The sequence below is a fragment of the Lycium barbarum genome, chromosome 7 (assembly GCF_019175385.1).
Source record: "Lycium barbarum isolate Lr01 chromosome 7, ASM1917538v2, whole genome shotgun sequence".
Taxonomy (NCBI): Eukaryota; Viridiplantae; Streptophyta; class Magnoliopsida; order Solanales; family Solanaceae; genus Lycium; species Lycium barbarum.
This window is the reverse complement of record NC_083343.1, coordinates 119,499,531-119,514,808: the sequence shown is the minus strand read 5'-3', so window position 1 is coordinate 119,514,808 and position 15,278 is coordinate 119,499,531. Positions and strand designations below refer to the sequence as shown.

Here is a 15,278-nt window from a genome sequence, read left to right as displayed (position 1 = left end):
TATTTTGATTCAAAATGTTTTTTTGGTGGCATTTTGATTCCGGACTCTTTTAACGTATTACTTTACTTTTTTATCAATCACAAAAAGAATATATTTTTCCATATTTAATAAATTTTGACAAGATTTAAATATCTACACTTATTTTTTATTTAAAATCATAAAATTTAAAGTTTTTATTTATTTTTAAAAAAATTATGTCTAATCAAACAAAATACTTAAATCGGACGGAGAGAGATGATATATTTTTCATTTTTCACAAGTCTATATTAGTCTCTCCACCCTTATCTTTGACTGTACTCTACTTTCCTCTCTCTATATATCACACATAGACATACTTTTCTTTCAATCTTCAAGAAACCTCCAAAAATTTCTCAAAATCTTTGATATTTCTTGTGTTTCTAATTATAACAATCAACTTGGGTTTCATTTCTCCAGTTTTCTTTCTCTGTAAGTCCCTAATTTATGATTTTACCCCTTCTTCTCAATAATGTACTGTTGATTTTTTTTTTCTATTAAATTCTTTGAGTCCATTTGCTATGTCTTAATTTTGATTACATGGGGTTTATGTTTTGTTGTTGGGTTTTTGAATTCTTAATTTATTAATTTTTTCTTGCACTTTCTATGGTATTTTTCACTAAGATCTATGGAAACTACTACAAATTGCTATACTGCTTTAGAAAAAAATAATAGAGATTAACAGCTAATTATGTGAAACAACTTTTAGATGCAATTTCTTGAACTTAGTAAATCCTGTAGTTTTAAGGCTATTTCTCTTTGTTCTCAGAGAATCATACTATAATGTTTTTTTAGTGTATTGGGTTTTTGTAATTACTTTGATGGTTGAGCTTGTGTCCTTTTTAAGATTTTGTCAAAAAGAATTTTTTTTTTGTTCAAACTGATGTTTCCAAGATCCAATTTTTACACTACTTTAATACATGTTTGATATGTTTTAAAAGACATTTTTGGCCCGTCGGCTTAAATTAATTACGGGCGCCACCCAAAATATATAAAACTTATACACTGATTATGTGTATTATGTGTGTATTTTGTGTATACTTTGATGGTTGAGCTTGTGTCCTTTTTAAGATTTTGTCAAAAAGAATTTTTTTTTTGTTCAAACTGATGTTTCCAAGATCCAATTTTTACACTACTTTAATACATGTTTGATATGTTTTAAAAGACATTTTTGGCCCGTCGGCTTAAATTAATTACGGGCGCCACCCAAAATATATAAAACTTATACACTGATTATGTGTATTATGTGTGTATTTTGTGTATACAGTCTGTATATTTATTTTTAATATACAAAACCTATGGCTATTGAGTGGACCAAAAATGTAATTATCCCTTTTTTAAATATATTACTCCCTCCGTTTGACAATGAGTTTAAGCAATAAAGAAAGATTTTTGAAATGTGGTCCAAAATAAACCTCAGATAAGTTAAATTCTTTCTAAGTATATAAATGTGCCAATTTTTTTGTGACAAACTAATAAGGAAAGTAAGACAAAAAAAAGATTGATTAGGTACAAAGATTAAAGGAGCAAAAATCAAAAAATAAAATAAAAAATATTTGTTCTAATTAGTAATAATTCACCCCACCCCTTAATTATCTCAATAGTTGGGCATGTTATTGATTAGATTCCCAGACCTTTTACTTTTCCATAAACATGCTTTCATATGATGTTACTTGGCTTTTAAACTGATGTTTTATATGTTATTATTTACAGGAACTTAAAGTTGTTGAAGCACTAAAACAAAAGTGAGGGACAGCATGTTGTGTTGCAGTCTATTTGTTGATGTATATAGGAAAGTTATCTCCTTGAACTTGTACTGTCATGTAATTCTGTAGAATACCACCAAAAAAAAAAATTTATTCTTAAAATCTTGATTAGTTTTTCACATTCGAAAATCGTATTTTTGTTAGTAATCTTCCATGGGATCCACACATTTCATTGTCATACCGTGCTACGTTCTTAGTATTAGCTAAGAATCTCGTCCTGTTCAGAGTTAGCGTCGTTCTTGGTAAATTGGGGATATTAGCATTCACTGTTGCCTTCTAGATAGAGTTTATTTGAGAGACTTGGTGGGAGTTGTTTGAAATCACTGGTCTTTTTGATTGTGGTGTTGTACTTGTTTTAAGTGTGGGAAGGGTTGGAACAAGTAGTTATGGTGTGTCAAGCAGCTGGCCAGACAAGATTTCGGGCATTAAAACACGAAAATGGAATTGCGGGGTGTGCCACCATAATCGTTAGAGTTATAGCGTGCTTTCAACCTCTTCAAGATTGCCAGGTTAGTGTTCACCGTTTTTGTAATTTTGATGTTGTGATTTTGTTGTGGAAGGAAGCTAAATTTTTTTTCTTGTTTATTTCAGGCTGAATATTTCCGACAGTTGCTGAAACCTGTCACGTAGTTTTATTATCTTTCTTTGTTATTGCATCTTAGTTAAGCTGGAATTTTTGGATTTTCTGTTGTTTCTCAAGTCTTCAAGAAGTAATCAGCAATTTGTATTACCTCAGTTGTTTAAAGCTGGTAAGTTTTGCAATACTTCTGTTCTTGGATATCTTTATTGGTTTGAAGATGAAGTTTTTGCATATGGATCATTTGGTTTATTGGATCTTTTTTGGTTTGGTTAGGTGATTGTTGAGATTGAATGGAAAGAGACATTTTATCTTGGTTCCATCACCAGTATCCAGATCTGCAATCAGCCCATTCGAACTTTTCTAGTCGCGGACTAAATATTGGGCAGCATAATTCTGTTCCTATTTACATGAGTCCATACTCGAACGAGGTTCCAGTTAAAGGGGATTATTCTCCCTTCTTATTTTCTGGGCCGCTAGAGTCAAAGGCAATCCAACCAACTGAAGCTCACAATTTGTTCCACTGTTTACCACAGTTTCATCAGGGTTTTGCTCCAGTTTTGAGCACTATAGTGAAAGAGAAGATTGCTCCTCAATCAGTTGACAATGCAGGCCTGGGATCCGCGCAGAAAAGATTTCTTGTTTTTGATCAATCTGGTGATCAAACAACTTGTACTCCTGTACAATGCCTTCCCTCTTGGCTTCCGAACCCCTATACACCTTGTAATGTGATTAATAAAGGCCCACAGATTAAAGGGAATGGAATTTGTTCATCTGGGCATTACCTTAGTGGTGAATATTCTGAAGAAAACCATAGAGATGATGTGGAAAGTGAATTGCACGAGGATACTGAAGAACTGAATGCTCTACTCTACTCCGATGATGATGATAGTTATTCCGAGGATGGTGAAGTAGTAAGCACAGGTCACTCGCCTAGTAATATGACAGTTCATGATTATTCCGAAGAAGGTGAAGAAGTAGCTAGTTCGGAATGGCCAAGCAAAAGGCGTAAACGATTAGATGGAAGCATTGATATGCCATCACTCGTGGATACCGCTGCCTCTGCAAAACCCTTTACTTGTTCTGACTTAGAGGATGATGCAGAATCCAGTTGTGGCAACAGTGATCAAGTTTCGGAGTCTGTTTCTCTGTCTGGGAAAAAGAGGCCAAGAAAAGATCAAATTCTTGAGACGATAAGCATTTTGCAGAGATTAATCCCTGGAGGGATAGGAAAAGACTCTATGGATGTTATTGACGAAGCAATCTGTTACTTGAGATCACTGAAGATGAAAGCTAAGTCCTTAGGACTTGATACTGTTTGAGCTTCAATATGCTCCTGCTGATAACAGTCTAGTACTAGTAGTGTTGGTGCTTGTGGATTAATAAGTTTTTGTGAATAAATAAACAGAAAGCTCAGATGTGGTGTTGTAAAGAGGACTTCGCTGAATGTCATAAGCTAGAAAACCATGTTGAAGACTTAATTCCATCATTCTACTGAAGCAGTTGCCTGCGCTTTTGAGATCTTTAGTCATGTCTATTCATACCTTTACTTATAAGGGGCCTGTTATGGTCCTGAAGGGGGGAGGTTTAATCTGAGTTCATGTCTCGATGCGAAAGAGAAGTTATTCGTCTTTTCAGGAAAGCATTTGCACACTTCTTAGCTGTATCTGTTAACGAGCAGATGACATGCCTCAGTAGGTTCATGTTGAAGTGGTAGTACTTGCTGGGAATTTCGTGGCAGCAATTGTATCTTACTTTTAGCTGTGTATTTAGGTATTTGTTGCTTGCTTGGTTGAACATGAATCTGGATCAACCAATGTTGTAAAAGGATGGAGGATCTCGCGTGTAAAAGCTGTTATTGATGCATAACTAGTTAAGAATTGCTCCACCATGTGATCTTGGTGTGAAGTTTGTTATCCAAAATATTGCTACTAGGTTTATTGGATGTATGTATTGTTTATTTTAAATGACCAGTGTAAACCGTCTTTGTTGTTGATTTTGTATTTATGCGTCTTTTTTCCTAGCATGAGCACATTTTACCTAACTGCTACAGATAGTGATGTGATCTTGGTGTGAAGTTTGTTATCCAAAATATTGCTACTAGGTTGATTGGATGTATGTATTGTTTATTTTAAATGACCAGTGTAAACCGTCTTTGTTGTTGATTTTGTATTTATGCGTCTTTTTTCCAAGCATGAGCATATTTTACCTAACTGCTACAGATAGTGATGTGTTTTATTGAATTTTGGAATCTTGATAAAGCTGTCCTATTGCTTTCCTTTTTCTCCTCATGGTTTTGCAGTTAACAATACTAAGTTGAGCAACAAATGTGCTTCTAGTAATATGAGAAGATGTTCTGTTTTGATAACAAAAAGATATGAGCATCCTTGTTTTATGTACTCAAGAGTAGTCAAATAATTGGCCATTCTAGGAGCTCAATGGGTGTACAGGCAGTTTTGTACGAATGTCCAAAAAACTAGAATAAGAGAACTTTGAAAAATAATTACTAGCATGTTACATTAGATAAGCATAGATAGTAACAGGAATTGAACCATGACTGGTATTGGAATCTGTTGACCTGTCTCATTCTTGTCTTAGCTGTGTATGTGCAGATGGCTTGTTTTATTTGTAGGACCTGAAAATGTGGCCGAGTGCATATTTGGTGCGCAATTTGGGTCCTAACAATCACTTTCTTGCTCCTTTTCAATGATCTTGTCATGTTACTTGCTATTGCCATTTCCCTTTTTTTTATCTGAATTCCATTGGGTATCTGTGTTTCTTTTGTTGTTGCATCAAGTGTCTGCTGCTCTGCTTGGGTGAAACATGAAAACTGTTCTTGTATATAAACCAATCTTGTTAAAAAGGCTGGAGAATCTCATTTGCAAATTAACTGCAGTTGTAACATGTTCTTGTTAATGATTTCATCCTGCTTGTAATCATGGGGTGATTTATGTTATTTAAAACATTATTAGTTGCACCTAACGGAGTGAAAATTATGAAAAATCGGGTTCAAATCTCCAGCAGAGACAAAGAATCGTTAACTAATTCCTTTTCATTTGTTTAGGTCTTGGCGGGTAGATTGATGTGGTATTTGTGTTGGTGAAAGGTAGCAGGGATTTGTATAATACACTTATTTCTTTTGTTTTCTAGCCGGAGTTCGGTAGCCGCATTGGAGCTCTGACTAATTTGAATTCGAGTCGCGTTAGGCTCATTAATAAGGAAAATGCTCTCTATCAAGATTTTTTCATTTTCAATATTCAAATTTGATACTTCTGGTTAAGGATAAAGGAATATTAATCATCATGCAACTGGTGGTTGAACACTAAATGTGATGAACAAGTGGACCTGGACAACTTTGTTATCAGATAACAAAGAAAGACATTATTAGTTTCATTTCATGTTATATTGTTTCTTTGCTGTGTTTGGTGTTGGTGGTTGTCTTTATCCTTGTGTTTATACGTAGCATGCGTGCTTTTTGGCTAAGTGCAAAGAGACAGTGATGTGTTTTATTGATTTGATGTGTTCGTTCTCTTTCTTAATACTTCAATACTGAAAGCCAAAGGGGACCGCATTTTATACATTATTTGGGTGATGATATTAAACATTTTCGACTGAAAGCGGTGTCATATGGTTTGCGGACAAAATTATGTAACGATTTTAAAGCATAATACATGGTTTAATAAGAGAAAATTACAGCCAAATACCATCAACCATTTGTACACAGTATATAGGTAGTGTATATTTTATATTAATATACATATACGATACGTACCTATACATGTAATATACACATACTATAGATACCTACACACGATATATACAACCGAAGTGTATACTTTGGCCATGTTGATAAATTAAACTAGTTGACCGAAGGGTATATTTACATAAGTTTCTCGTTTAAAAATCACTAAATTATTTAGTGCATATACTTTTTGTTGACGGATATTTGGTTCTCCGCATAATAAATAAGATATGAGGTGAATAATATAACATATCGAGTTTTATGCTAAAATTATTTTCCTAATCATGATAAACCAAACAAACATATATTAATAACTAAATAAATAATAAAGGAAATTTGTCTTGAATTTTGTAATCCTGATTAGGTTTCAGTTTTTTTTTTTTTTTTTTTTTAAAAAAAAAAGAAGGAACGCGGTTCTCGTGATTTAGTAGTTAATAGTAATGGTCAAGTAAACTGTAAGAAGTGACAAATATGCTCAAAAAAACTATTTATTTGATGCGTTCTGTTATGATTTTAAAAAAGTGATTATTTGAGCATTCTCAGTTTGTCTATTCATAGTAGTTAAACTGGCAATTCAACAAGCTAACTGGGCACTTATGCTGCATGGTGCAAACGTCAAACCAGAAATAGAAAATTTTGGGAAATTAGTTGGGATTTCTAACTATTTCCTTCTCCTAGTTCCTCTCATTTTTCTTGTTTTATTTTTTATTTTTTTGTTTTTTTATTGTATTTTCCGAAGCTCTCATTTTATGTCAATATCAACTCATACGTCGATTGATAGACATTACATAATTAAGATTGTCACATGACTTTCATTTTTTTTTAGAGGAGGCAAGGATTTATAACGAGCTTCACTAAGACTGGCACCTTTAGTACACACATTAGAGAGAAAAAAAATCTTAATTTTCATAAAATTTTGATGTGGGACTATTCTAGTTATTTGAGTAGTTCTTGAACTTAATTCAAAGGACAATTGTTGCAATTCATGACTTTTTGACGTGAGATTAGTAGAGAGGCGCATGGTCTGATTTTGGTTCGATTTAGAGTGAAACTAAACCAGGCTATAATAAAAATACTGTTTGAAGAAAATATCAAATTAATTAAACTGTTTAAATTTGAGAATCAGAACGAAACAAAATCATTCTGATGCAGCTTTGGTTGTGATTTATGATTTCGTTCGTTTCAAAATTACAATTTAAGGTGGGAAGTAGGTGGCAAAAATTTCTGTTTGGCCAAGCTTATTTTTCCCCAGAAGTAATTTTTTTTTTTTATAAGTGCTTATCTATCTATCTATCTACATTATTATAAAAGCATGAATATAAATATTGGTTGACCAAAATATTCTTCAACTATTGAACAACTTTTATACCCTTTAAGTCTAATTCTACCATATTTCTGTTGGTTATTTTGGTAAATAGAAAAAATGTCATAGTTAAAAATAGAGTTTAAAATAAATACTACTTCGAAATTTCGACTCCAAATCTAATTAATTAGAAAGTCTTTACAATACGGTTGAAGGCGATATATGCAATCAGGGGTCGTTTGGTAGGAGGGATAGAATGGGATTGGATTGGATTATTAGTCCCATGCGATTGAAATTATCCCATATTTGGTTGGTGGGATAACTGCTTTGTTATCCCACCCAATCCCATCTATATGGGATAAAAGGTGAGATTATTAATTCCTTATAGAAGGTGGGATTAGTTATCCCATCTAATCCCACTCAATTCCATCTATATGAAATAACCTATCCCTCCTATCAAACGACCCCTGTCAGTAGCCTTATTTGCCTAGGAGTACTTTTGTGATTGAACATTGATGCGTCCATCTTAAAATTTTACTTTTGACATAGAAAACGATTAAGTACAATTAAACCATATTTTGATAGGTTTAGGTATTTCTATCTTACCTTATACGCTTTGGTGTTGAAAGATAGAATATGAACTCAAGTAAATTATTAATTTCAAGACAACAATTATAATGAATGTTGGATAAAGGTATAATCTTGAAGATTTTATCCAATAATTAGAATTTTGAATTTCTAATTTCTAAAAGTGAGTTGTTTGGCCAAGCTTTTGGGAGAAAATAAGTACTTTTGGGGAGTAGCAGAAGCAGTTTTTCAGAAAAAAAAAAAATAGCTTTTGCCCAAAAGTAATTTTTTGAAAAGTACCTTTGAGAAGAATACACATAGAAATACTTTTAAATAGCTTGGCCAAACACTAATTGTTGCTCAAAAGTAAGTTTTTAAATTAATTGGCCAAACATAAACTGTTTTTCCCAAAAGGTACTTATTTCAAAAGCACTTCTAAATCTAAAAAAAAAAAAACTTTCGAAATAAGTTGATTTTAGAAGTTTGACTAAACAGGTTATAACTATCGAATCCTTCCAACTTCCAAATTTGGACCGGAAACATTGGCGGAAATAAATCACTAACATTGGCTAAATGTCGAGGCGGCAACTCCTTAATAATCCACTTCAATGTTTGGTTCAATTTGGGCTACCTACATAAGCCCAACTAACTTATCAGTCAAACAATAGATTCTTTTGGTTAGTTGGTCTGGTTTTGTCTCTTTCTATAAAAGGAAAGAGTGTAGTAAATCTGTCAACCGGTACCGGTCCGGTTGAACCGGTTGAGACCGGTGACCTGAATCGGTCCAGCCGATTTCCGAACCGAATCCGAATTACCGGTTACCAGTTAACTGTTTCAGCCGGGCCGAGTACGGTTTTGTATATTTGAAACCGGTGGACCGGTTAACTAGCCCGGCTGGTTGTCCAATCAGTTAACCAACAAATTTTTTTTGGGGCCATATGTAGCTATTGCCCAATGGACCATTTTGCAAAAATGGCCGTTGGCAACGACCTAAAATAGCTATTTTGGCCCCCCACCACCCCCAACCAAACTTTTATTTTTAACACTATAACACCTCCCCCATTCCTATACAAATCCCTCTCCATTTTATTTTCATCCACACCAATTTTCTCTCCTCAATTTCTCTCAATTATTAACTATTTTGCAACAACTAGCCACTTTAAAATTACAAGTTCTCTCAATTATACACTATAAAGTATAAAAGTTTCCTTCAAGTTTTAATTTTATATTTTGCAATTATACAAACAAAGTGTTAGTGGAGTTGGTGGATTTACAATTCTAGCCGCCTTCAATTCAATGCTTGTATTGTCGGAATTTATTCCGGCATTTTGGTACCTTCGTTCCAACTCTATCTTTACTTTTCGCGATTTAATTTCTTGCAATTTAATTTCTTACGATTTTTTCTTGCGATTTATTTGCTTGCGATTTAATTTCTTGCTATTTAATTATGAAGAGACGGAGCTTCTTTAGTGGTGGTAGTAGTAGTGGTGGTAGGGGAGGGGAAATATGGATGAAACATTTGTGGGTGAAACACCTAATTAATATAGGTTATGTCATTAATGAAAATAATACTATTTTAGATAGCGAAGTAATGGAACACCGATTTAGCCCAATCTTCATCAAGTTGATGATCATGAAACACAATCACCGGAACATCCGATAGGAGATACACAAGTACAACAATCACAAACACAATCAAAACCCGCTCGTAAGCCAACCTCTAAAGTTTGGAACTATATGACTAAAGACAGGGAGAAAGAAATAACCACAAGTAATATATGAAAAAAACATTTGTGTTTAGGTATAGGTACAATAAGGATGGGGAAGCGGGTTCACTATCGAGTCATTTAGCAGCAAAACATAGTGATGTTTGGGGATCACAAACGAGTATGGGGGGTATTCAAAAAATAATAGACCCACATACCGGAAAAACTTTTAGTTACCAGAAGAAAGACCGTGTAGAGATAGCTAAAATGGTAGCATATGATGCTTTATCATTTTCCTTTCATTCGGGGCCGAGTTTTGTTACTTATATTCAACGTAGTTATAATTCGATGTTTGAGGGTATTCCTAGAAGTACTTGTAGAGCGGATATTATTGATTTATATAAAAAGTATAGATTTTATTTGCATCATGTACTTAATTTTTGAAATTGTAATGCTTCCCTTACCGCCGATCTTGGTCTTAGTGTTAATAAGTTAGATTGTTTGGCTATTACAAGTCAGAATTATATCTTTTATATATGATGAAGGGAAGGGTCGTCACGACGGTAAATTTTTAGCGAATGGAATAACAACTAATATGAACTTTTTTAACACTTACAAAAAAATACTTTGTATTTCTTTAGATAATGCTTTTAACAACACAAAGGCAGTTGGCCTCATAAAAAATGAATTAAACCCTCCACTAGAAAATATTTTCCATATGAGATGTAGTTGTCACATTTTTAACTTAATTGTTAAAGATGGTCTTAAGTTATTTGATGATCCTATTCACAAGGTTGGAAGTGCGGTTGCTTTTCTTTTTTTGTAATGCCAATAAGGATAAAATGAGAGATTTTAAGAGTCAATGTATGAGTGTTGGTCTTATACCTAGAAAAATTCAAGTTGAAATTGATGCTAGGTGGAACTACACTTACATTATGTTTCAACAAACATATGGATATAGGGTTCCCATACAAAATACTCACAACAATCATAATGAGGAGATTAGTGAGTGGTTAAGTAATTCCGATTGGGAAGATGTTGTGGAATGTATTACACTTTTAGAATTTTTTTATAATGCTACTCTTGTTTTTTCTAGACAATTCTATCCCGCAGTTACCGGAATTTTAGCATACTTAGCCGAAATAACTAGAATTTTATATGAGTATAAGGAAAAACCGGGTTATCAAGCGGCTATTCATAGTATGAGGGGAAAATTTAAGTAAGTATTATTTTCCCATCCCAACTTTATTTATATTGCATTCAATTCTAAATCCTTGTCTAAAACTTATTATACTGTTGAGTTGGTTAGACAAATTTATGGTTATTTAGATATTACTACCGAGGAATCATCTATATATGAGGCTGAGAAAGTGGTAGATGTTGGGTTTTTTTTTTTTTTTTTTTTTTTTTTTACACATTATTCTAAGTTGGAAGAAAATGCTACACCATTTGCTTCACGCCCTATTACTTATACTTCTCAAACTAAAAAGCGTGGCATGTCTAGTTTAGGAATTCGGAGAAATATTTCTACTACTCCTTCTAGTAGTAGTGCAAACTTTGATGAACTTCACTTTTTTTTGACTCAGCTGATGGTGGAAATGAGCGACGAAGTGGACATCTTAGCATGGTGGAAGATATACAAGGCGAAATATCCGGTACTTGCAAGAACGGCTCGGAATATCCTTAATGTTCAAATATCAACCGTGGCCTCGGAAAGTGCATTTAGCCAAGGAAGACAACAAATTGGAGACCATAGACACTCCTTATCCGGATTTAGCTTGCAAGTACTAGTTTGCATTCGCGATTGGATTAGATCTGAGTGGCACAACCAAAGTCTAGCGGCTATGGAAGGCGAAGAGCACGAGATTGAAGTTTTAATAGCAAGTGAAGAAGACCAAATTGAAGACATGGAAGATATCTCAATGGATGAATATGATATGGCGGACATTAGCCAAATGGTTGAAACAAGGTGATTTTATTCTTGAACTACTTAGTTGCAACTCATGTATTATTTGCAAGTTAAAAAATGTTACAACTTGCAAATACATGTTATCCATTAATGAATAAAATATATGGCTCATTGAGCTTTCTTGTATTTACTTGTGTTCATATTTTTACAAGTATTCAAGTCAATATTACTTATATTAAGTTAGGAATATACCTACAATATACTTAGAATATACTTATAATATACATCTACTTAAATTATAAAATAGAAAGTTATAGCTTTATATATTTATAAATATACAATCTTGAATTTCATAATACTCATGAGTTATTAGTAAATACAAAATTTAAGTTATAATACATATAACTTAAACATATATACCTACAATATACTTAGAATATACTTAGAATATACTTATAATATACATATACTTAAGTTATAAAATAGAAAGTTACATACTTAGAAAAAAACGATCTTGAACTTTGTAATACTCATACGTTGTTAGTAAATACATAAACTTAAGTTATATAATACATATAAATTATATATAAATTATATATATATATATATATATATATATATATATATATATATATATATATATCCGGTCGATTCCGGTTTTAGTATTTTCAACTGGTTAACTGGCCCCGGTTAACCGACAACCGGTAGTCATGGCCGGTTTTTTAACCGGCAACTGGCCGGTTGGGCCAACCGGTGCCGTGATCGGGTCGGGTGACCCGGTTGACAGGTTTGGAGTGTAGTTCTTCTATGGATTGAATTGCTACCTAAACAATTGGATGAAAAGGGGATCTTAGGGTGCCATTATTTAAATTTTAGCCTCGTTAAACAAAACTGATCAGAAAAATCAATCACTAGATTCTACCCAGGATTTCTTATTAATTATTGGGCAAGAGTACTTGCCTTAATGGCAAAGTTATGTTGACCGTCAGAAATTGGTCACAAACCTCGAATCGTCAGGATTATTGTCGCAAGACTTGCCTTAACAACAATTTATTATGATCTACTGGCCATAAATATTTTTGACAATCACTATGACTTGTTGTATAGAAATTTCAACACGTTTTGTTTCAAAACTATTTCAAATCAACTATAAATGACTCTAAATTTGATATCTAACTCTCTAATAAGAAGTTTATACAATTTTATGTGGGATATTTCAACATATTGTGCGCTAAATAAGATCAGTAATTTTGAAAAAAAAGGCGAATAACTATAAAAGATTTAGAGCCCGTTTGGATTAGCTGAAAAAAAGTGGCTTTTAAGCGTAAGTGCTTAAAGTACTTTTAAAGTGCTGAAAATTATTTTATAAATAAGCAGTTACGTGTTTGAATAAAAGTGCTTAAAAGGTTTTTAGAAGTATGAGTAGCATTGGAATTAATAGAAAATATTTTGGATAAAAGTGCTCAAAAATGACTTTTAAGCCCAAAAAAAATAAGTTAGGATTGAGCAACTTCTTGATTTTAACTTATTTTAAACACTTTTTAATTTAATTTAAGTTGTTTTCTATTTTATCAAACACCTAAATAAGTTAAAAATGACAGCTTATAAGTCAATCCAAACGGGCTGTTAATTAATAGTGTAAGACGTTAGTTACTCATCAATGTATATAAAGTTAAATTCTTCACTAATATTTTTCTGTTTCTACAGCAGACATTCCTCTTCTGACCGCCGCCACCAGGTCAACAGCCCAACATACACGCCAGGACACATTGTTTGTATAAATAAATAAATAAATATAATATTGCACATATACACACATGTATATGAATACCCTAGTTGTAACCCAAACAAAAGCATCCATATGAAGAGACATGAAATACTCCGAGTGCTGCATGTGTGGAGACTATGGTTATTCTTCTGAACTTTTCAGATGCACAATTTGCCAATTTAGATCTCAACACAGGTAGGTACCCACAAGAAAAAAGAAAAAAAAACTGAAAAAAATAATCTAAACTGATCATTCTATGCAATTTGATTTATTTTCTCGGTTCAACTTTTTCTTGAAATATTATGATTAAAAAGTTTCTTCTTTTTTGTGTAGATATTGCAGCAACTTGTATCCAAAGGCTGAATCTTATCAAATTTGCAATTGGTGCCTAAGTACAACTAAGGAGAAAATTCAGAAGTCGTCAATTTCTTCATCATCAAGTAGAAATACAAGTGAAGATGATCCAAAGATTGCCAAGAGATTAAGAGGTACAAAGTTACAAGACATACAAAAGAGGGGGATCACAAAAAGAGTAATTAGAAATAGGATGATCAGAAAATATAAACGCTTGGATGAGGTCTGTAGCTAGCGAATGAAAATAGTTGATAATATCAACTTAATATATTCACTGATTTTTTTTTTCTTCTCTCTCTCTCTCCTCCTTGAGGGTTTGGTGGTTCCAAAATTTAAAGACAAATAAATGTAAATAGAAAACTGGGTTTATATATGTGTAAGTGTTTGATATTGAGAATGGGGGAAAAGCTAGAGGGGCAGAAGGAGTTCGAATAAACCTATTTTGCCAAAAAATCAGACTGTATATGCAATTTTTTTTTAAGCAATAAACAGTGAATATTAAAATTATTACAAACTAAGCATCTATAATTCGAAGCCACCTTCCAGGAAGGGTTCTCAAAAGCCACTAGACCTCAAGAGGAAAGACACGCCAACCCAACAAATGATCAACTAAGTACGAATCCTATGTATCAAACCTAATGATCAACTAATCTATATATAATATAAAGTTAGGCATAAACAAGATGATATAACACTTCTTTATGGCCGGCATTCACGTTTATCTTTTTTTTTTATTTTTTTTTTAATAATTTTTTTTGACATTTTTCTCTTCTTTTTTCTGTTTTAGGCTTTGCCTAATAAAAGCTCAAATGGCCATTAAAGTCTTATAATGTAAAGAGCAGTTTTTTTTTTGACAGACCCACGTAGCAACAGGTTATAGCACTTCAATACAATTTGAATTGAGATTTTTCTCCTTTTATTTACTTTGCAATTTTCATTTTTGTAACTGCTCAAATCCATAACTCCAATGCTTTTAATATTCATAACTTCCAAATATTTAATTTAAAAGTTTAAGGTACCCTATGGCGATCACCTATTTTTGCCTATACAAATTCATACTTACTGTTCATGAGAACCCCTACCCAGTGTTATCCTTTTCATTTCATATTTAATTTGAAGCAGGAATGTCGTTAAATTCACTGTTGTGCAGTACCACATTCATGTGTTAGTTTGGCCAGAGGAAGAAGGCTCTTTAATGTTCACTACAAAAAAAGAGCTATATTGAGGAGGTTTATTTGTGGGGGTCTTAAAAACCCCCACTATAAGATTATTTTGTAGCGTTTTTTTTAACCCCCGCTATATAATTCTTTTTGTGGAGGTTTATTTGTGGGGTTCTTAAAACCCCCACTATAAAATCATTTTGTAGCGTTTCTTTTAACTCCCACGATATAATTCTTTTTGTGGCGGTCTTATTATAGAGGTTTTTGATAACCTCCACAAGTTGCATCAAATTGTGGAGGTTTGTAAATATCAGAATTCAATACAATTTGTGGCGGTTAATAACCCTACATATTTGGTCGTTACTAGCATGGAGATTGTGGACTCTCAATGGGCTACCCGTCATTTGCACC

The 15,278-nt window shown here is 32.9% G+C and overlaps 2 protein-coding genes across 2 annotated transcripts; both read left to right on the top strand.

Moving 5' to 3' along the window:
* The first annotated feature begins 267 nt into the window (after positions 1 to 267).
* Positions 268 to 4,354, top strand: LOC132604001 (transcription factor bHLH143-like). Its single transcript, XM_060317311.1, has 4 exons — positions 268 to 447; positions 1,729 to 2,290; positions 2,373 to 2,530; positions 2,635 to 4,354. Exon 4 carries the CDS (start codon positions 2,652 to 2,654, stop codon positions 3,678 to 3,680), a length of 1,029 nt encoding a protein of 342 aa, XP_060173294.1. The 5' UTR covers positions 268 to 447; positions 1,729 to 2,290; positions 2,373 to 2,530; positions 2,635 to 2,651; the 3' UTR covers positions 3,681 to 4,354.
* An 8,952-nt stretch (positions 4,355 to 13,306) lies between these two features.
* Positions 13,307 to 14,263, top strand: LOC132602509 (uncharacterized). Its single transcript, XM_060315342.1, has 2 exons — positions 13,307 to 13,548; positions 13,687 to 14,263. The coding sequence occupies exons 1-2, from the start codon at positions 13,457 to 13,459 to the stop codon at positions 13,940 to 13,942; spliced, it is 348 nt and encodes a 115-aa protein (XP_060171325.1). The 5' UTR covers positions 13,307 to 13,456; the 3' UTR covers positions 13,943 to 14,263.
* Positions 14,264 to 15,278: the final 1,015 nt, after the last annotated feature.